The sequence below is a fragment of the Neolamprologus brichardi genome, chromosome 17 (genome assembly GCF_056152115.1).
Source record: "Neolamprologus brichardi isolate AB-2024 chromosome 17, ASM5615211v1, whole genome shotgun sequence".
NCBI lineage: Eukaryota > Metazoa > Chordata > Actinopteri > Cichliformes > Cichlidae > Neolamprologus > Neolamprologus brichardi.
Genome location: NC_142120.1, coordinates 29,581,473 through 29,603,957, shown reverse-complemented (window position 1 = coordinate 29,603,957; position 22,485 = coordinate 29,581,473). Strand labels below are relative to the sequence as shown.

General features: G+C 40.5%; 2 protein-coding genes across 2 annotated transcripts in view; both read right to left on the bottom strand.

Annotated features, from left to right (window-relative positions):
• The window catches only part of LOC102781288 (uncharacterized), a 95,932-nt gene extending 73,888 nt beyond the window's left edge, over positions 1-22,044 (bottom strand). Inside the window, exon 1 of the mRNA XM_087830554.1 lies at positions 21,431-22,044. Coding sequence (XP_087686680.1) covers positions 21,431-21,438 — 8 coding nt within the window. The 5' untranslated portion in view covers positions 21,439-22,044. The remainder of the gene's footprint in view (positions 1-21,430) is intronic.
• LOC148097977 (uncharacterized) lies at positions 8,438-10,294 on the bottom strand. Its single transcript, XM_087830969.1, has 3 exons — positions 9,751-10,294; positions 8,659-8,748; positions 8,438-8,570 (listed from the first exon to the last, which is right to left on the bottom strand). The coding sequence occupies exons 1-3, from the start codon at positions 9,853-9,855 to the stop codon at positions 8,457-8,459; spliced, it is 309 nt and encodes a 102-aa protein (XP_087687095.1). The 5' UTR covers positions 9,856-10,294; the 3' UTR covers positions 8,438-8,456.
• Positions 22,045-22,485: the final 441 nt, after the last annotated feature.

Genomic DNA, 22,485 nt, shown 5'->3' with positions numbered 1-22,485 from the left:
TGCATATCTTGGTTTTAATACATGATGATTAATTGAAGTTATTGTTCCCATCCTTGGAACAGCTTGAAGCAGTCTTACCATTCTCTTCTCACCTCTGCCATCAACAAGGTATTTTCTCTGCAGAGAACTGCCACTCACGGGTTATTTTCCCTTTTTCTGATCATTCTCTGTAAAGTATAGAGGTGCTTGTGTTGGAAAATCCTAGTTTCTCTCAAATGCTCAGTCCAGCCCATCTGACAGACAATCGTGTCACGTTCAAAAGTACCAAACACTCTTCTGCAATGACCCGCTTCAGTTGATCTGACTGTAAACAACTATTAGAGGTGTTAGACTTATGATGGGTTGTGTTTCTACACCAAACTTTACTAAACTTCTCAAAATCCATCACTTACTGTAAATGCCTCTATCAAGACCTGAGAATCGCTAAGAAAGTTCCAAAATCAATCAAGAACCCAGCTGGACGTTGGAAGATTAGTGTCTATTTATTTTATCCATGCATAGACATAAAAAGTAAAGTAAGGGCTCTATTAAATTCAACACAACCATACAACAATCAAGAAATGATTGACCTCTGTGCTTTGTATTAAATAAGTAAAATCAAGTGCAGATGACTTTAACCTGATTTTGAGAACACAAAATCAACAAAGAAAAAAAATGCAAATGAAAACTATTTACCGTTGGCTCGAAACGTCCACACACTTTATCTTCTAAGTGGAAATGAAAGCGGGGCCTACACGTCGCAGAGGGGCCCAGACTGTGATGATGAGCTGAGTTTCCACATCCACATCTTTTAAATACAGATTTAGTTTCTTAGGCTCTGTTAGAAAATGGAAGGAGATCTCCATATGCAGAATTTACATATTCATCTTTGACAGTTGGGGGTTATTTTGGGTCCCATTTGGGAGTGATGTGAGAAAGAAAATATCCACTTAGCCATATCACCTCTGGCGATCGGGACTCATAAGCCTGGCAATAGGCTGAGAGGGGAGGATAACACTAATGTGGCCTCAGATTTCTATGCAGGACTAGTTAATGCTATTTACTGAGGAAGGTAGATGATCGACTGCGGAGCAGAGAGGAGAAGGGAGGGAAGGAGATGGACATTAAGTGGCCTTCGGAGTCTGTGGCCGCTGCTTTAAGAGAGCCAATTACCAGGCTAATGGAGTTAATGCCAGAGATGAGATGAGCTTGGGAGATGAGAGGAGAGAAAGGATAGCGTGGTGGTGGTGGAGGAGGGGGGGATCCTGACAGTGAGACAAGCTGCAGCAGAGAGAACGATTAGTGTTTGTTAATCTGATGGGCAAATCATTAAGCATCAAACATTACCGCAGCACGTCGTGAGGAAAGAAACCGAAACGGGGATGCAGGGCCAAGGACACACGGACCAGATCTGTCCCGCGGTTTCATGATCCGTCATGTTAGGCTGAAGATTAAAAGTGTGATCTCCGGGCTTATAAACGATTTAGCCAATTACCAACGTTATCTAAAAACGCTTTAATTTGCCATTCAGAGCTGCAACAGGGGCCCTCGGAGCCGTCAATGAGGGTGATTAGAGCCCCCGATTGCATCTTCGAAAAGGTCCCAAACAGCTGCTGTCAGAGTGACTTGGAGATGTCAACGCAGGAAAAAACTCCACTTCAGAGGCTGGCATCTGATTAGAGAGGAGAGGAGAGGAGAGGAGAGGAGAGGAGAGGAGAGGAGAGGAGAGGAGAGGAGAGGAGAGGAGAGAGTAGAAGGGGGCAAGAGAAGAAGAGATTGAGATTAGAAAAGAGAGCAAAGAAGAGGTGGAAAACCTGAGTTGGTCGGCTGCCAGCAAGCTCAGTGTAACAGGGAAGGCCCATCTGCACTCTCCGACACTCAAGATGGCAGATGTAGAAGCAGATTGATTTTCATTCAGCTGTCATGATACACAAGTGGAGGAAGAAAATACACACGCTGGCGAGCACACACACACAATCATGGTGTTTGAGAGCTCTGTCAAGTGCCTGGGCTGCTGTTGGCTGTCGGTCTGCCAAGCTGTTTCTCTCCTTCCTGTCATTTCCTCATTCTCTTTCCCTCCCTCTCTCACGCTCTCTTCCTCCCTCTGTCTCTCTCTCAACGAGCGCTAGAAGCATCTAAACACCACATCTGGCGCTCAAATTAAATCATTTACAGTCCATAGAGAGAAGCGGCGTTTAGTGACAATACAGCCGGTGGGGAATCAGCGTGTTTTCTCTAAGCTCTGACACCAATCGTCTCCTCTGGCATCTGATTAGATGTCATTGCGGAGCTGTTCAGATGCGCGAGACGTGTTTTCTTGCTCGCACGCTACAAAATCAGAGGGGTTGAAAATGTCATGGAGGGAGCTGATCATCTGCTGGCGTCGCCTCTGACACCTGCACTCCTTTCTCCCCGCTTCCATCTGCGGGTCTGTTAACTTGAGCAGATTTTATTTTTTTGCACCATGTTTTCTCTTTCTACTTTCACAAAAGTTTACAAGGTCACCTATAAGCTGGCTTCAGAATTCATAGGGTAATTTAAAAAATGTTGTAATATAACAGTGAATCGCCGCAGTCTTTCAAAATCATCTTCCTCTGACAAAAATAATAATAATAATAAAATAAGCAAACTGCAGGTGGAGCTGCCGGCTGTATCGGTCAGCTCCCAGTTTACATAAGACTTAAAATACTTTTAGAGCCAAGGATAATTAGAGCCAGTCAGACTGTATCAGACCAAACGGATCTCAATAGAAAGAGCGATGGCTACCAGTGAAGAGAAAAAAAGCAATAATATTTGTTGTTTTACCCGTTCACACTCTTTTTGTCATGTCAAAAATCACATTTTTCCGTAATGACTACCATCTGCTAAAAGATAAATCAGGTATTAAACATATAGACGCTTGCAGCACCCAGACTGAGCTATGTATGACTTTACCAAGGTCAGGTCAAATCTAACAACTGAGTGAATCCAAGAAGAGCTCCAAATTTAACGTTTCATTCAGAGTTCTAAACATTGCATTCAAAGGCCATTATAGAAAACAACTGAACATCCAGCCACTGTTACAATGGCTTCATCAAACACAGCACAGGCACTGCTTTGAGCCTGGTTCTGCTGGAGGTTTCTTCCTGTTAAAAGGGAAGTTTTTCCTTCCAACTGTCGCCAAGCGGTCAAGCGCCTTGAGGCGACTGTTATTGTTATTGCAGACAAATCAGCATCCTCCATGCAACCTGCAAGCCACTCTGACAATCTGCAAGCTGCACTGTGACCACTTTCACTTAGTGACAACAAGTAACCTTTCACAACCACTCACCAACTAGTCAGGGAATAATTATTTTTCTCCTCATAAACTTATCAGCAATTTTTTTTCATGAGGTCATAATTCAAGGGAGCAGAAGGATTGTTTCCCCATAGATTTTTATACAAATGTAACTTTTTTAAAGAAAGAAAGAGAAAAGAAAGACTTCCCCCTGCTGGTCATTAGGGAGAGAGTTCTTTTTAAAAAATGCTTCACTATTTAGACCAGGGATGTCAAACTCATTTGACATCGTGGGCAACACACAGTCCACTTTGATTTTACATGGGACGTTTAACTGCACATATAAGAAAAAGAAGTGCATGTTCAACAGCACATCTCACTACTACAGCTTTACTACACGATAAAAAATGCTGCTGTATCAAACGAAAGAAATCTGTCAGCACGACTCTTTGGTCTTAAATTGTAAGAAATAAATGTGTAAAGTTCTGGTAGCTCTTTGCTGATTGTCGTGTAATTATAAAACAGAAAAGTTTCGTCAATTCACAGAAAATGTCGTATTTGATTGTTTTTGGGTTTTTTTTACTGTACACTCATTGTAATGAAAAAACAAAACAAAACAGAAATTTCAATAGTCAAAAAACAGAAATGTTTCTGTAACTTAGCAGTTTCTCTATTAATTACTTTTCTGTAGATTGAAGGGCTGTGGGGGACATCTTTATCATTAAAACAAGCTGAAATGTATGGAAATGCACTTAAAAGTCCAAAATGTATGCGCTCTGTCACATTTCCAAAGACATTCAGTGGGCCAGTCTGGAGTCTTTGCCAGGCCAATTCTGACCCCCGGGCCTTATGCTTGATACCCCTGATTCAGACCCAGAGGCTACATCCAATTTTTAAGTGCCTCCAGCACTACCAGTGTAGAATACTATGTGGGACGTATAGGTCAGGGTGGATGAGCATGAAGTGTGTGTGACTTTCATTCAGTAGAACAGAGTTTCCGTCTCACTACAGACATGTAATTAACCAGCATACAATTAATCCTGTTTTTATTAACAACAATCCACAATTTTCTCTGACCGTAATCAAGCGGTTTAACCCTAATCAGACCACATTCATAGCATATCTGGCACAACCACATTCTTTCCAAAACCTTTTGCAGCTGCTATTCCAAAATATTGTTGACATCCTTCAGTGTAATAAGGTTTTACACCACTGTCTACTTCACTTTCCTTCTTTTTCAGTAAGTTTGGTAAGACACCACTGCTCATGACAGGCTGAATATGTCTTTGCATTGCTCTTTAGTTCAACATGAACCATTTTTTGCAAATAACTGCTTCTGCAATAGCTACAGAGTGGAGCCACAATCAATTAATAGTGTAATTAAGTGTCCCTGAATGCCATCTACTGAACTAAGTTCATTCAATATAAATACTCTTTTGAATAGTTTTTAAAACCTGCAGCAGATTAGAAAAAAACAAGCCAATCGCAGCTTTTTACTGGTATTCTGTGATGCATTTTATAATGGTTATCAACTGTTTCTTTGGTGCGGTACACTTTAAAAGGTCCGTCTTGAAAGTTGTTAGTTTCAAAAGACTCAATATGTATTTATCAGAATACACATCGAGAAGGCAATGAGGTCGGTCCATTAGCATCAAGAAGAATTTCATTTCATTTGTGAAAATGATTCAAATGAGATTGTTCAAATCAAAAGTGCAATAATGCCAATCCATTAGTAGCCTATTTAGGAAAACAAGATCTCAGGACTCAATAAAAGACTAAATGACTTGTTAAGACAGAGATTTACTTCATAAAAGGTATCGTGGCAATTCAGTCCCACTAAAAGCACAAAAAACACACTCTCACATGACAACTGCTGTGCACAATATGTCCACACATTCCAAAAGCGAACAATAATGACCACCAGGGCTCTGTCAATCAGCTGACAGTGACACTTATAAAACATTCCACTCTCTGCTAATCACATTGAGCCGTCATTAACCACTGCTCTGTCAAAGACTAATTCAGGCCTAATAAAATCATGAAATATTTCTTCTTCATCATCTTTTTTTTTTGCCAAAGAACTCAGAAACATGGTTTTAGAGATTTGGGGAAGCATGATAGAAGACTATTGACTTGTAGCTTAGCCTGGGAATGTAGTGACTCCTGTGAAATCCCTATAAAATGCGAGACTGGTGGTCATCCATCATTATAGTCAGACAGCACAGGCCTTTGTTTGTCCAGCACCGGCCAGCGCTGGACTGGCCTGGCTAACAGAGAGACTGTAACGTGTGTGTATGAGAGAGTCTGAGAGAACGACAGCTGAAACAGAAACAGTGTGAAACAGAAAGCAGTGTGAGAGTGCGAGAGAGGGAGGCAGTTGACCTGGTGTCAATTAGGAGCCCATATCGTTCCATTCCCTGGGGGCGAGGCCGACTCTGAAACATTAAATCATTTCATTCACTTCAAACCGAGCCTGCTGCCCCCCACCCCCCCAAGCACTGCCTGTGTGCCCGAAATCTCCCACTGCCTGCTGCTTTGGCGACATTTTCACTAAACTGTGGATTGGATGAAAGCAGCTTGGATCTCGGAGGCTATGATACTGCAGCGATGCCTCATTTAGAAGGCAACGAGGTAAAAGACCAAAAGAAAGGCTGTTTTAGTTATCACATATTGGGTGAACCTTCTTGTTTGCTTAATTCAAGGAACAGCAGCATTTTAAACCACAAGTTTCTTTTACATATATTTTTGAGCAGAAATTTACACTGCAAAGGTATGATGGCGGTAAAAATGACCTCTTAGGATCCTAATCATGGAGACTTTTGCTTTGTCTCAAGTGGAAATGCAAGTTATGATGATTAAGATCGGGTTTTACGGAGAAATAATTGTCCAGGTGGTGCAGAATAGCATATACTTTAGCATTTAATATTTCTTATGGAACATCACTTGATATCAGCAAGACAAAGTGAACACACGTTACAGCAGGCATGGTAATCCAATGCTGACGTCTTCAACTCCTATAAAGTTTCATGTAGTCAACCTCATTATCACCATAGATGACTCTGCATAGTCAGCAAGCTGCTAGTGCTTTCAGAAGAATATATATAACCTCACAGCTGGAACCTCTTCATTCAGTTTCATTTAGCGTATTGTAAAATGTTCAGCGCACCAGGTGTCTTACTGTTGGTGTCCTGACAAGCTTTTTTTTTTTTTTTTTTTTTAAACTATAATATGTGTGACTGTTAAATACAGTTAACAGCTTTTAATGCCACTGAAATGGATGGTTAGGTCACAGTTCAAAGTGTGAGTGATCATTTTTGTATGTGGACCTTATTCTTGATTTAAACACAAGTACTTACAGGATATTCCTAAACTGAATTCAACATCTCCACGCTGAAGCAGACTTTAATTCATAGAGACTGTACGGGCTGGAGATCATGCTTTCTACTGTTCAAACTTGTTTTAATTTATTTGCTTCTTTCTAACAATAAGGACATAATCTTAATAATATAAGTGAAACACTGAGTTGACTTTGCTTGATTTAAAATGAAACAGCCATATTACATCACATGTTTTGCTTGGGTGGGAAGTATCCAGCTCATGTACTTCCAACACTAACTGAAGACTTGTTAATTGAAAACTATCTTCACACGGCAGAAAATATTAACGAACAAAGATCACATTAGCACAGTATCTACTAAATACCAACAAATGAAAACTAAAATAACTCAAATAAGTCACGTTTTACGTTATGTTTGGAAATTATCGCCTAAGCACTGTTAAACTTCATGCAAATTCTCAAAACTGATTTAGTAATAAATCCCATATTTCCGATCATTGTTTGTTGGTGGCAGACTCTAAATCAGCTTTTCCATAAAATCCTCTCTGACAAAATGTGACAAACTATTGTTGTTCTTTGTCTCCATATCGCTCTAATCCTCTTTCTCTTTTTCTGCCTCTCCATCCCTCAATACGCTCTCCCCAACCACACAGAAAAGGCCTCAGTACTGACCGCCACATGAACACATACACAAACACACAGAGCTATGGTCGGCTCTGTGGGTCTTAGTGGGGGGCTTAGCTGTGTGGTCACATTTTACGTGTGTGTGTGTGTTAAATTGTGAGTTGGCCTGGGTGTCACTGGGTTTTGGCCATGTGTGTGTGTGTGTGTGTGTTTATGGCTACAGATGATGAACTTGGCCAGACTTGGGAGAGGTCTAGCCGGATTTTGTCATTCACATTGTCTGTGTAACTTGTTGGCACTTATATTGAAGTGGGCTGCAGTATGCATACATGTGCATATCTGCATCTGTGTGTGTGTGTGTGTGTGTGTGTGTGTGTGTGTGTGTGTGTGTGTGTGTGTGTGTGTGTGTGTGTGTGCTTGGCAGTTGTCATAGGTATGCAGCAGATCAGTTTAAGCCTTATAAACCCATTGTTGTGAAATAAAACCATCCTTTCTGATTTGTCATAACCCCTTTGTTTGATATTCTATCCATGTTCCTGTTAATATGCAAACACACTTTGGACTAATAGTATATAATATATCAGTCGGGACCAAGCAATGACATTTTGTCATGAAACATGGATCCACTATGCAGGACAGAAATGAGAAAATGGGAGAATGATGAAAACAGAGTTAGTTTGAAGGGGATTAAACAGAATTTCTTTTCATTGAACTGATCACAAATATCAAAAACACAATCTAAATATCTTAAATGACAAAATTAAATTAAATTAAAAAGACATTCACCAGCTGACCACCCAGGAATCATTCCAGTGTTCTTGGTCCTTTCTGGTGTCAGGCTTGTCAGCCCCCCATATGTCCAGTTATGAGCCCATCCGTTTCATGCACGTGCAACACACCCACACCGGAGCAGGCAAATAGTCACACACATACTCATAGCTATATTCACTAAGTGAACAAAACGTTAACCAAAGTAAACTGCAGGGGGACCACCACCAAAATGTTTGCAGCAACAAACCTAATCGCATACTTCTGTGTCAATACAATGTAAATGAAACATTACAGAGGCCCTTTAATTATAAATGACTAATTCACATTCGTTTCACGACAGAAGTTTGCACTTAAGAGACATTACCAGTGGACTGGCTTTAAGCCCATCAAGTTCCAGAAATACCTTCTGGAGTGTTCTTTACTTGTTTTGGGTAGCTCAGATTGAGAGCGTATATAAGCCCCATCATTAAGGCACATGCTCTGGGCACATCAAGGTCTTCCAGTTCCTTCAATCACAATTTTAGCGACGGCTGGGAGAGACACTGCTGCACGTCTGGTGACTACAATCTTTACCACTTCTTCTGGGAACTGTTCTTCACCATCCTGGCAAGTAGGTAGGTTAAATGGAAACATGTCAGTATTTTATGTGCCATTTAAAAATAAAACACAAAAGAATGCGAGATTCACCTACCAGCTGTTCTCTGAAGAGATCCTCTTCTTTCTCTTTCAGATACACCATCAGGCAACGAATTGCGACCTCTCTCTTCATTTCCACCGAACTCTGGAGAATAAAAAAAAATCAAAACAAAACTTAAACTTACAGTTTATTAGGTGAAAAGTCAAAACTGTTACATTTATGTGACATGCGTTGTGCCAAATATTGATTTTAAATATGTTTTTAAAAGAATTCAAGATTTCATCTTTGTAACTTCAATTTAAACTGTTACACACTGGCCTGCTTTAAATGCACCCTTTGCTAGCAGTAGGATAAGGTGAGTAAAAGTAAATGTAACCTAAATTTAGAGACTATTTCAAACTGTTTTTGTTGAGTTGTGTTCTAAGGATTAAACTGTAATTGTTAGATGTAAGATATGTGCAAAAGTACCTGTGGACAAGTCTTGCAATGATGTGATAAATCAATAAAAGCTCCTATCCACCCTCTTTAATGTGTTTGTGTAACTTGTCTTCCTCAAAAACATTTATTGTGCAGTTGATGAAGATACTTGTAACACTCCAAATTATTAACTCAGGTTAGTCTCCTCAGGTTATCTGCAACATGACCAATACTTACATTAATGTATTCTCAAGTTACCAAGTCACCTTACATGAAAAGTACCTATTTAAATTTACCAACCTCAGTTTGCAATAATGTGACCAAAAGTTATATTACTGGCCTTTTAACACACTTATGAGGAGGTCAGCGTTATCTGACAGTATGTTTTACACTAAGTACTGCAGCAATTTCCTAATGTTGTAAACCTGCTCAACATTTGGCAATAAAACACTTTCTGATTACTGAAGTTTTATGTTTTCTCTCGAAGCTCAGTTACCCATTAAGTTACAAATACATCACTGTAATTTTGACTTGGACAACCCAAAAAACAACAACAACAAAAAAAAACATGTTTTGAGTGATGTGCATTTTAGCAAATTTTTACTGTCCACTTGCGATTTTCACTTATTCATTCTTCAATAAAAGATAGCCAACAATGCTCCTAGGACAATGAATTAGATAATTAACTTTTGTTGTGTAAGATTATCAGTTATATTTTTTTATTCTTACCTCTTGCAGCACGTTCCTGATGCGCTCGATCTTAATTTTTGCAGCACCTGCTTTTGAAGAGGCCAGGGACATTATTCTTGTGGAATACTGGTCCAGTTCTGCCATGAATGTTGTTTCCAAGTTAACAGTGGTGATCAGCTACATCTGCTAACTGTGCAGATGTTGGGTAGGCAACATACTGAAAGATCGTTTCAGCCAATTTCTCAAGGATATCTGAAATAAAGTTAAGTTTAGTTCCATCCTTTTTGAAAGTTTCATTTCCTGAAGCAAGTAAAAGCTCAGTATCATAAGCAAAGCGAGGAACAGAAAAACAGCCAGCGCTGTAAACGCTGACTCAGATGTTCAGGTGAGGAAAGAATTACTGTATCCTGAGATCCAGATGAGCAACTGGTGCCACAGGACACACTGGAAGTCTCTGACATCGCTGAAGCATTGACCAAGGTCTCTGATGCAGATATAAAGGAACTGTCTACATCACTAAATGTCAGAGTAACTGTGGGGGGTTCAATAATCTGAACCACCTTGAGTGTGTTCTTGTCCTTTATATCACCTGTTGATGTCAGAGAAAAATATTCTTCTCCAAAGTCAGCATCCTTATAGTGCAAAGTAAACTTCAAAAGTGTCTTTCACAATAGATTCAAGTTCCTTCACTGTTTCAGGGATTCTGTTTGGTAAGTCAAGTTTTCGAATGTTATGGTCTTTGAGTATGATCCGAAGTTTAGCAGGATGAGACATTGCGATACCTACATAAAAAAGGAAAACAAAAAACAAAACAGAATTTGAGGCTTGAGGCAGAGCAACAGACTTGAGGCACAGCAAGGTAGTTGTACTACTAATTATTGATTGAACATTACTATCCACAAAATTACCATTTGAGCTATAGTGAAAAACTAAAACAAGGAAGACAAAGCAGCTTTGACAATACTGTATTGAAATGGCTACTGTGCTTTCTACGGCACATAGATGTAGTGCTTTAGGGTCACCATATGCTTCCCTGCTACAGTGTATGCTGCCAGTGGGATGATATCAGACAGATCACTGGGCTCAATAACTTTAACACTTCTTGTGTTTTCAAGCTCAAAGCTCCTGAAATATTCAGAATACCATGCATTTAAGCATTTCACAATGAAGCCAACATTTCCATGTGCCAGGATCATTCCAGTGGTGTAACTGGTGCCACTGTAAGACACAGTATTTGCCATCTGGACATTTGACTCCCCAGGGAACTTATTTTCCACTGCTTTCCTAATGTCTTCTCTTAGCACAGTCAAATTCACAGTTAATAGTTTTGTTGCCTGCAAACACGGCTGAGCTGTTTGATTTCCATGTAGATGGTAGGAAATCATTAACTGATGCTTCAATGATAAAGACAACAGAACGTTTCAAAAACAGTGGGTATGCCTCACCACATGCTTAAAAAAGCTGTGCTTGGCTTCAAAACGCATAGTCCACAGAAAAACAAGTGGACCGAAAGCTTTTATGAGTTGTGGATAGTGCTCTAGGAAATGATGTTTTGGTATCGGTCTTTCCTGTGGGAAAGCTTCCTGAAATCTTTGCCGATGCTCAAAAATCTTGCTGTCAAGAAAACAAATTGTTGAATCTGTATGAACAGGTGAAAGGACAAGTTCAACTATATCCTTAAGGTTCAGAAGCAGCAGCCATGCTGGTTCACTCTCTGGTATTCTTTCCCCAACTATAGGGGGGAGAAGGTGAAGCAAAGCCCAGTTTTCATGCGCATTCCCTCCAACTGTTTTTTTGTTGCAAAATTCAATGGAACTGGTTGTGGTGCATCAGTTTTATCAGCCCATCTGTATGGAAACTGTTTAATTGATTTGTTGAGCTCGTCTAGAGTAAAACACTTTCCCTTGATTAAGGTACTAAGGCAAAGTGCTAACTCCAAAGGTACAATACCTTCAAAGAGATCATGTAGCAAATCCGGTGGATAGCCAGATAAAACATCAAAATGTTTTAGGTTTTCGGTGCAGTGGGCAAAGTTTTTTTACTCCATAACAGTGCGACTCATTTTTATCTCCTTTTACAGTGTCAACCTGTACCCTGTGTTCTTGTACTGTTCTTTGACTAAATGCTCCACTTTGAACATCACTTACTTGGATTTGGGACCGTTCTCCAAGACAAAACCTGCAGACATACACACTTGAGAAACTCTCCACAAATCCTCCAAGAGAGTGTGCACCAAGGTTGTCTGTACCAACACAAAACACAGTTCTTTTGACATATATGCCTAATGAGGGAATGTAAAGTCCATCTTCTTCTAGGCATGCAAGATCTTTCAACAGTGGCTCAAAGACAGCACTGTAATCAAATTGTTTTATATCATCAGATTTGCATAGAATGGCTAGGTAGATTGATGTCAGTGAGGACCTGAGCAATGGTGCTACATTAGCTAAAACCCAATATACTGCTGTAATTTTGTGCTTTTTTCTTGAGGTGCCAAGTCGATTACACACTTCAAACTCATCCACATACAAAATGAGGGAAATGGCTGGACTCTCTTCTGATAACAATTTATTGTTTTTAAAATTAGTGCCATGACGAAATGACGTGTATTGTGTTTCAGAGCTAGTATCTGTTTCAGGGGCCTGTGTGAGGAAATCTTGGATCATTCTTTTTTTTCAAGACTTCATTCAGGGAATTTAAAACAGGTACATACTGGAAAGTTCTCCGTTCCCCAACACTAAGCAAATACTCAGTGGGTTCCACCAAACAAAAATGCTCCTTGAAATATTTGCTTCTTTTGTAAGAGGTAGAAAGAGGACCTTTGTTTCCAAAAACCAATGTGATTGGGTTGCACTGACAGAGGTCTGCCACCATATCTGAAATCACTAAATCATCAACAGCACAATTATGCTTTTTTAGGCTTAACTGTAAAATCTTTTTTAGAATAGGACCTGAAATGAATTGTAACTGTTCGACTAATTCATCAATACACCTGTGAGGTACATTGTATATACTTTCCAGTTTTAGTAGTAGGTGGGCTAAATGTTTCTCAATTAAATTAGGCAATTCACCAATTTCTTCATCCTCTGCATTTGCTACATCTTCACACAATGGATTTTCATTATGTTCCTCAAGAGGATCATCTCCTGCATTCAAAAGACTGACACACCTCTGTATCAGCTCAGGCTTGAAGTCATCCAATGAGTGAGGAATGTGTTTTCGGTTCCTATGAGAAGCATATGTTCCATGAACATTTGTTTTGAAGTTGCAGTTTTCAAAAATACAAGCAACAGTTTCCAGTTTTTTTAAATGGTGCCCCTATATGCTTAAAATATTCCCTTTCAGTTGAAAATGTCCTTAAAGAGCAACATGGACATTTGAAAGATAAGACCTCTGAACATGTCACTGTATCAGAGGATGAATGGCTTCTTGATGAATGGCTTCGGAGGCTACTCCATGTTTTAAATGAGCAATCCCAGTATAGGCAAGGCATAAACAGTCCACCATGGCTATGTCTAAGCCTCTAATGCTTTCAGAGCTCATCCCTTCTTGATGTTTCAAATTTGCAAATTTTGCAAGTCCAATGCATTTTGAAATTTACTGCAACCTTTTGTAATGCAAAGAATTATTGAAGCTTTTGAGATAACAAGCTATTTTAAGTATAAAACCTTCTCTAAAACACTACAATGCAACACTTAAAAGATGAATCATAAAGACTGAACAAAATTGAATTTTAAAATGTACATCTACAGACTGCAGTTTAAACTTGTAATAAGGTGTCAAATCCAAATCTGTAAGAGAAATTTATTTTTAACTGTTTAAATACAACTGTGGCTATGCCACAATCCCACACTTTACATTATGCTTACATTTACAGAAAGCAAATGGAAGACGTATGCACACACACACACACAATATTGTTTTTTTGTTGCTAGGCTAGGTCAACCAACTTTAACCTCAGGCAGAGTTCGCAGTCAAGCTTAGAACATCAACACGATTGATAAAAATACTTTTAGTCAGGGATAAATTCACTACATTTTACTCTGTCAGTAATTAGTTACCTCACCCGAGACCATCTTGTGGAAACACGAATTTACTCTGACACCATGATAAAAATACAAGCAGCTACTGACCGGTTAATTTGAACATATACGGATTCAAATTGATCATGCTCTGCTGTAGGCATGGTCTATCAGCTAACCAAATGTACCCTGACAAGTGACAAATTTTAATTGTAAGTCTGCTCTTTTATTTGTGAGGAACGTTTGCTAGCTAAACTTAAAAAACAACCACTCTACTCTGCTAAATTACGATTAAAACCATAAAATTTCAGTTGTTTAAAGATGACATTTTAAAGTGTAGGAATATAACTTGTAATTCTTCTATTTAGAATTCAGTACTTAGTTAACTCACCGAACACAGTCTAGGGCAAACACACGTCTTCTCCCACGAGGCCACAAGAATCCAGAAACTGTTGCGCACGATACAAACATATGCTACGGGGTTGCCCTCTGCTGTCTGCATGGTCTCACACACACCTATGTCTAACCAAAGTAACGACCAGAGTGACATATTTAAATAACAGCAGAAAAAAATACATCCCTTTTTCTTTTGTAGCATAGCAACTAGCATAACACACGGAGAGACAAAGCCAATTCACAGCATGTAGCTGCCATTTTCAGACTAAAAAATAAAAAATAATAAAAATCTACACAGATATAGGGAAAAACAATATTGAGCACTGTATTAGCTGGCTAAAAGGACCAGATATCTAATTTTTAAAATTAATTTTATAATGCTGAATTGCATTAATACAAATTCTTTGTAGCGTGACGAATATATTTTGCATAGTAAACTTATATAACTAGTACATATTAATAAAAGACAATAAAATAAGGAACTTACCAGGTGGTGTTGCCAAACTCTGTTTTTTTTCTGTTTCTTCTTCTGTTATTTATGGCAGTTGTAATTATTTTTTCGTTATGGTCCAGTGTATGGGCAATTCAACAAGAAGGATGTTGAAACTCATTTTTACATGTTACACAAACTTAATATTTTCTGTTGTTGATTGATTACAAAAGTATTTTGTTCAATATACTCAAACATTTAAGTTAAGGAGCTGTTTTTAAATTTTTGTGTTGCACTGACTTTTAACATTGATTAGTCAACTCACTGAAACATGTACATGTAGACAACTTACTTTTTTTTTAGCACAAAATTGCTTTTTTGTTAAGTTCTACCGACAAACACCACAAATATTTTTGTGTGTGTAGGAGAGCCCACTCAAAAGGTATGACTTTTAAAAAAATGGATTATGGGTGTTCCCCAAAGCCTTTTTTTCCTTTCTTTGTTATGATATCACGATGTGCTTTTTTTTTTTAACCCAACACTGACCAAACTAATGTTCATAAGGTGCATAAGATAGTAATTTCATACCAAAAAGTATCAAATCAAGTATGAGCAGATTTATTTTTCAACAATTTCCAGGACACTTCAGGTTGGAATACGGATTTACAGCATGTTGTTCCAAAGATCACTTATGATGTTTGACTTGCGTATTCTTCCAACAGGGAGCTTCAAGAAGTGAATACAACACACTTGTCAATACAGGTCACAGATCCCACTGACATGTCAGTTAAATTAAAGGTCAGTGTCAGTTCAAGTGCCACAAATGTGAGTGGGTAGACAATGAATTCAGGGTCCAAAGGTCAAAGAAACCAACCCGTTTCTTTAATTCAGGAATGGCTCCCATGATTAAGTATTAATTATGTATAGTAATTCACGACTAATTCTTTGGGTGTCTTGTAGTGAAAACAAAAACAAATGGGAAATTTTAAAGTTATAGTGTGTGATATTTTCAGAAGAAGTCCGTAAATTGTAGACTTCAGTCAAATGAGTCCTCCCAATTTATGTGCATAACCCTAGCTACTGTGGCTGCCGTGGGCCAAACATTTTTAGTCAGCCAAGAGAGAGAAAACGTTAGATTTAGACTGCCAGCCAGCATGTTTCTACTACTGATTGTGTAAGAAACGCACTATATATCCTGTCTTCCTTCTCTCACCCAGCAGATGGCCGCCCCTCCCTGAGCATGGTTCTGACGGAGGTTTCTTCCTGTTAAAAGGGAGTTTTTCCTTCCCACTGTCGCCAAAGTGCTTGCTCATAGGGGGTCATATGATTGTTGGGTTTTCCCAATTTATTATTATGTATTATTGTAGGGTCTACCTTACAATATAAAGTGCCTTGGGGCAGCTGTTGTTGTCATATGGTGCTGTACACCATTTGTAATACATTTGAACATATTTGAATCATATCAACACTTAGCAATAATAAATTATAAATAAATGTGGAATAAAAAAAACAGATCTGTGTCAACAGAATACTCTGTGGCATTTTATGTTTTTACCCCCAAATCACATCACAATATCTGGCCACTGCTCCATCTGTGGTGAGTCTACTCAGATTGCAAATTGACTCTGGATTGGACCCACCCTCGGGTCTTTTTCTGTCTGGGTAGACTGTCAGTTCACTGTTTACCTCTGCTGTCGACATGGTGAATGCCGAGGAGCATGTGTGTCTATTTACTCTGGAGGAAAAAACATTGCAAAAGGAATCCAATACAAGTCAGTGAGTCACTGAAGTTCACTTTTGTCTGACGACAGTGATACTGAAGTGAACTGTTAGGATAAACTTTTCCTTTGATAAACGTCGCTGTTAGCCTCTGTTAGCTGCTGTTAGCTAATGTAGTGAAACCTTCTTTGAAGTGACACTTAGTGAATAAACTCATTTATTCAAATTGTTTATCATAGGGAAAATGTGATTTGTCTGACACTGAAGCCTAACGATAGCTTTCAAAAAGCTAACTTAGCTGCTTACCCAGTTCATTGTCCGGAGACAGGAGGGTCACACGTCATCTGCTGACAGAGAGTAACTGTCGCAACATCAGGAATAAATGAGCATGAAAGAAGGGCGACATTTTATTAAGATGCCGGTGGCGTTGCCTGTTTTCTTCGTGTTTTCACTTCTTTGTTGAAGGAGACCTCTTATTAGATGGTAAAACTTAGATATTATTCTTCATATTTCGAGTCTGAAGGTGCAGACGCAGATTCAAATGTCCTTCCACGGCACATTAATGCCTATGAATTTTTTTCTCCTCCGCCTATGTAGCCAGTGTCTTGCTAAATATCTAAAACTAGTAAAAAGGGAGATGTCCTTTCCAGTCACGGTATTCAAATATGGCAGAGCAATAAAGCAGCTTCCACAGACCCGTGCTTATTCTTATGCATTTCTAACAGATTAATTACAATTACATGTGAATGCATCAGTTGTTGAATGACACACACAATTACACACAATGTATGGTTATAAACCTTTTTAAAAAAACCTGACCATACCAAAATGTTGATGGAGTTTCACATATGTTAAATAGCAGAAAAACTGCAGCAGCCCAACTCTGACTTAATTAATAGGCAGTCACTTTGGCTGATAGAACCCAAACAAAATAACTTGAAAAGCCAAACTACAAGGAAAAATATATGATTCACTTACTTACTGCTTGTCATCCTAGCCCTTGCATCCAGATTACAACCTTGATCATCAAAATGTGTCTTTAGTGCAACTTAGCTTAAAGTTTTGAGCACAAACAAGTGTCAACAAGCGTGCATTTATTCCTCAGCTCCTCAGAAATGTTGCTGCGAAGTCTCCTTGTTGCTAAACCAACACAGCAGTGCCGATTAAAGTGGATTTCAAGCTCGTTGCATTTGATCAAAGTCCAGCTGATATCAGAATCACGGAGCAGCTAAGCTCCTAGAGCCAAATCCATAATAACACTCCTACACCACCCACAACAAAGAGACAGCCAACGCAAGTAAATAAATGCAGGCAGAAAATATCATTTGAGGACCCCTCCCATCTCAGTGAAATAATACTGCCGAATACAAACCTCCATAATTGGTTGAAGAATTAGGTTGATAAAAGATGGAACCTGGACACTAAATCCATTCAGCTCATCTGTTTACTACGGAAGCCTTTTAAACAAAACTGTTGTTCTGGTTTGATAGTGTGTCACAAAGATAAGTGTCTCAAAGAGTTGTGCGTTTGTATTTATTTTGTATTTATTGTTCATTGATCTCTTAACGGCAAGAAAAAAAAAGAAAAAAAGTGAAAAGCTTTAGGTTTCTGACTCAAAAAAACCCCATCACCAACGTCATACCAAGATATGTTTGATTATGTTAGCATTTTACTGCAGTTGGTCTGTCAGTTAAGCTCCATCTTCAAAAGCTGTTTTTGGAACAAATTAAAAAAAGAAAAACATCGAGCAGCGCTTTCAGCTCTCTTACTGTGCTGCGCCGTCAATATTTTCCTCCTCAGCATTAACCCTAAAAACACACAGACACTAATGCGTAATGTCTTAATGTACAATAAAAGAGGAGCGACCTCTAAAAGAAGCGAACGCACGCACTTCTATCCCGTCCAGGTGCGTGCGCCTCTCCTTTGCTTCAGGGAGCGGAAAAAAAGTTTTTCTCTGTCAGCCTCTTAAGTGGCTGGCCTTCAGCTATATTACCCTCGTTTCCTCCTCCCTCCCTCCTATCCCTCCATCTCATCTTAATGTGTTTGATAAAACATCAGGCGCAGAGGGAAGGGCACACAGCACATGATGTGCTTTTTTGGCCGAAAACAGGCATCAACTAAAGGACGGGAATAAAGGGCTGAGTCCGCTCTGTCTGTCTGCCCGAGTCTGTCCGTCCACTCGCTGCATTAAGAAGCTGCCCGGCTTCTTTTCAAAGCCAGCCACTCTCGTCGGGCCGCTGCATCTCAGGCCTTTTGTGCCCCCCTCAATCTCTCCATCCAACCACCACAACCACCCCCGCCCCTCCTCAGCCCATTGCTGAGTGTCTGTAATGGCCCAGACGTGGAGTGGGGTAGGTGGGGGGGCGGGAGAGAAACTAAGGAAGTGAGAGAAATGGAGGAAGAAAAAGAGACCGAGCAGGAGCAACTGGAGGGTGAAGGAGAGAAGGTACAAAAGGAGGAGAGAGGGAAGTGATGGGAAAAGTGGTGGCAGAGCAGAAAGAGGGGACACAGGAGCGAGATGGACAGAAGGGGGTGGTGGGTTTGGGGGAAAGGAGGCCGAGTCTTTAGGAGGAAGCCAGGCGGCACTAAGCATCTCTGTTGCTGAGCAGTCAGGCCTGCCTGCCCCCCTGGCAATGAAAACCTTTCCCTCCCCACCTCCTTCCCCCGCACCACATCCCTCTCTGACCGCAGCCTCCTCCTCTCCTCCTTTGCCCACTTCCTCCTCTCATTCCACCTCACACACTCCCACTTTCATTCAGATTTGCTACTCTTATAAGGACTTTCCAGCTCCATGCTTTACCCCTATGAACCCGAGGCCATCTCTCATTCGGTTCAGACACTTACAACATGGTCACTACATGTCTCTGTGAGGTCAGAGTACCGTACAAGCTCTAGGCTATTTTAATGACAAAGTATGTGAAAATAAAAATACTTTTCATATCCAAAATAGCATGCGAGGAACTGTAGAAGATTGTGTTTTTCTGTAGTGTGCACCCAGAGGGCAGACGGTTTAAAGGGCCCCATTTTAATTCCACCGTAATGCAGTTGAAAAATTAAAACAATTACCAATGAAGATAAACTCATAAAAAGAGCAGCAGTTTCTGCACTGCACATTTCTTTGGAGCAATTTCTTTGTATGAAGAAAATCTGAAGAGGGTATTAAAGGCAATCTAAAAGGTGGAAAAGAGATTTTCAGAGATGGAAAAGTTTCAAAATCTTCCCGAAAAGTACACCGAGTCAAGTCGCAACACCTTCTTTCACAACCCGATGGGTCATGCTAACTGTATCTTTTGACGTCCTGTGACAAAACACTCTGGCGCTTTAGAGGCACACATTGTGAAGGTGGATCAGTTCATTGAGTACAAATGGAGCTCAAATTAAAAGTTGCTTAATTTCGCAGCAGGCAGAGACACAAAGAAGGTGACTAATAACTTGCAGCAGCATCTTTTAAAAGGGTCTCGGGAATGAATGCGGTCTTAATTTTGAGGAATACTGTCATTGGTGTGAGCCCAACAATCATCTTGCACCGATTTGTTTACAACAATTACAAGAAAAGGTAGGAATATTAACTTGCCGTCGGCACACATGTCTCCGACTCAAATGAAAAGAATCGCTATTTGGCCTGTCGTCAACTTTAGTGATCCTGCTCGGTCTTCAGGACACACACACACACACAGACACACACACAGTCAGTGGCCTCACGACTAATTGCTAGATTGGAGCAGATTTTCTAGTTCAGTTCAGGGCTGTAATTGTGAGGAGAGCTGGGAGGAATGACATGGCTTCAAGCTGAGAGGACAAATCACCAGAGGCCAGCGATTAGACTGCACCAATGTTCACATATCCGTGTGTCTGTGTGTGTGTGTGTGTGTGTGTGTGTGTGTGTGTGTGTGAGAGAGAGAGAGAGAGAGAGAGACTCTATGTATGTATTGGGGGTGAGGGGTTAAGCCAACCATCTCTCACTTCCAAGTTTCTGTGGCAGTGACCCCAAAGAGGCACACGTGCACACACACAGACACACAGGCACACCAAGTTGAACCCTGCAGACTCCACGGTGCTACACACCAGGCTGTTGAGAATAATTTGAGAGCACTTCTTGCGATTTACTACAAAAGAGAAAACTACAGCACTGCTGGATGCATTTATCTCTCTGAAAGGAAATGACAGAAAAATGAGAAAAATTGAACTTTTTTTTACAATTTCTCATATCTTCTTCATGCTTGTGTGCATTGTGTAATACATCTTAACGTGCACAGAAATGCAGGATTCAAGTTGGAGGATAAAGACAAGAGCAGGAGAGACTTTTCACCTTTGAGCTTTGACCTTTGGTCAAATGTGAGCAGGAAAAGTGCATATGGTCGCTGCGGCCTAAAATCCACAATTTAAGTAGGTTTTGAGATTGCGGTGAGTTACCGTAAAAAATGACAGCTTTATGGTAACAGCATAACAAATGTTAGTATACAAGAATACTCATAATCTTAAACTAACTGCAAAAACACTAACAGAGCAGAAAAGAACTGGGACACAATCTTCTGCTCCTCTTCTGCAGTGCCCTTTAGCAAGGTATCTGCTCTTGAGACATGTATGGAAGTCCTGGTCAGCTGCTTGAGAGAATGCCTGCAGGACTTCTGTACAGCTGCTGTGTTCAGCTGATAATTCACTATAATGTTACTCTACCACAACCCTGAAATGAACACACACAGCTCCAAACAGAGCCAAAAAACAGAAAAAAAATAACCATTTCCTGCAACCCACGTCTAGCTGTCTTCCTCTCCCCGCAGGGGGACCCTCAGACACAGCAGGACAGGAAGGATGCATGCCGAGTGAGATGGCAACACACACAGAGACACACACAGCAGCGCCAGCATTTTGCTACCAGATAAACCTTCATGAAAACACTAGCACAGCCAGGAAGGCCTGCTTTAGAGACACTTATTCCTCACTCCCTCTACATCTGCACCTGCACCTGGGCTCTCTCATGGCATAGCCAGCTTTTAATAAGAGTGAGAGCGAAAGAGGAAGAAGACAAAAAAAAGAAGGAGAAAGGATATGAAGATATTCGCACAGCCAATCGTACAACTCCGCATCGCTCAGCCGGTAACAGGGAATCAGGGAGTCAGTAAATCATCCAGCCCGATCTTTTCAGTCAGCTTACCTTGCCATGATGTCATGCTTGTCATTATGACAAGGGCCACAGTCCTCTCATCTGATTGGATGCAATCCAAACCAGCATTACATCCATGGCAGGAAAAGGAAAGGAGACTCCACACTCACAAAACACTAATACTGATTTTCTGGCTCTCCTTTTTTTTCTTTTGGTCTTGTTGCAAGCGTCTTGTTTCTCTTTTTTCCCTCCATCCTCCAGCCTAGCCTCCTAACAGGCTTCACACTTCTGCAGATTAAATGTCCTCCTACACTATGACCTACACTATTTCTGTGACAAGTCATTTATTTCTTCACTAACACTCCATCTTCGCTACCTGGTCACCTAATTCTACTAGCATTCAGTGCGGCCTGTTATCAGTCACCACTGCCTTACCTTTTCTCACCTTAGCTGGGCTGCATCCCCTGCCCTCCCGCCTTCTCACTTTCTCCCCCGCCTCCCTCCACCCAGCATCCCCTGGCTTGCCATCCCCTTATCCCCCCCAGCCTTGGAGCTCGTACCCCGGCCTCAGCTCTCCCTCTCCCTGCCTCTCCTCCAGCCTGCCTTCCCCTCCACTCTGCCTCCCTGAGCCCCAGCCTTCTGCTCAGTGTTCAAGGGGAGAGCCAGCTAGGAATGCTGTGGCTCTAGACGTTTTGTCCAAGCCCTAGGTCTCTTTCACTGAGGCAAGATTAGTTCATACAAAAACTCAACAATACACCACTGAAAGCCATTGTTGATATTCAACATTTTTCACATAGCGGAGCAGAATAGACAATGCGGCAGCCGGGAAAGCCCGAAGCGGACTAGCAGGGCTGATGGCTGATGGTATCTCAGCTGAGCAAGGCCTTAATCCCTTTTATACACACACACACACTCACGCAAGTGTACACACTCTCAACAGCCTGGAGACAGCAAAATCAATACTGCTCACTCTGTCTCTGTCTGGGTGTGAATCAGTGGGTGGATGAGTGTGATAGGAAGAAAAAAGAGTATACTGTTTGTGTGAGCGTGTGTGTGTCTGTGTGTGTGGGTGGTGTCGGACTGTCTTGAGCATTCTTAGATCTTTG

Bases quoted from the DNA above. Each gene is read 5' to 3' on its own strand.
- LOC148097977 (XM_087830969.1), bottom strand. From the start codon at position 9,855: ATGGCAGAACTGGACCAGTATTCCACAAGAATAATGTCCCTGGCCTCT. The intron at 8,749-9,750 runs GTAAGAATAAAA...TTTATTCTCCAG, and splicing joins TCAGGAACGTGCTGCAAGAG to AGTTCGGTGGAAATGAAGAG. The intron at 8,571-8,658 runs GTAGGTGAATCT...CCTACTTGCCAG, and splicing joins ATCTCTTCAGAGAACAGCTG to GATGGTGAAGAACAGTTCCC.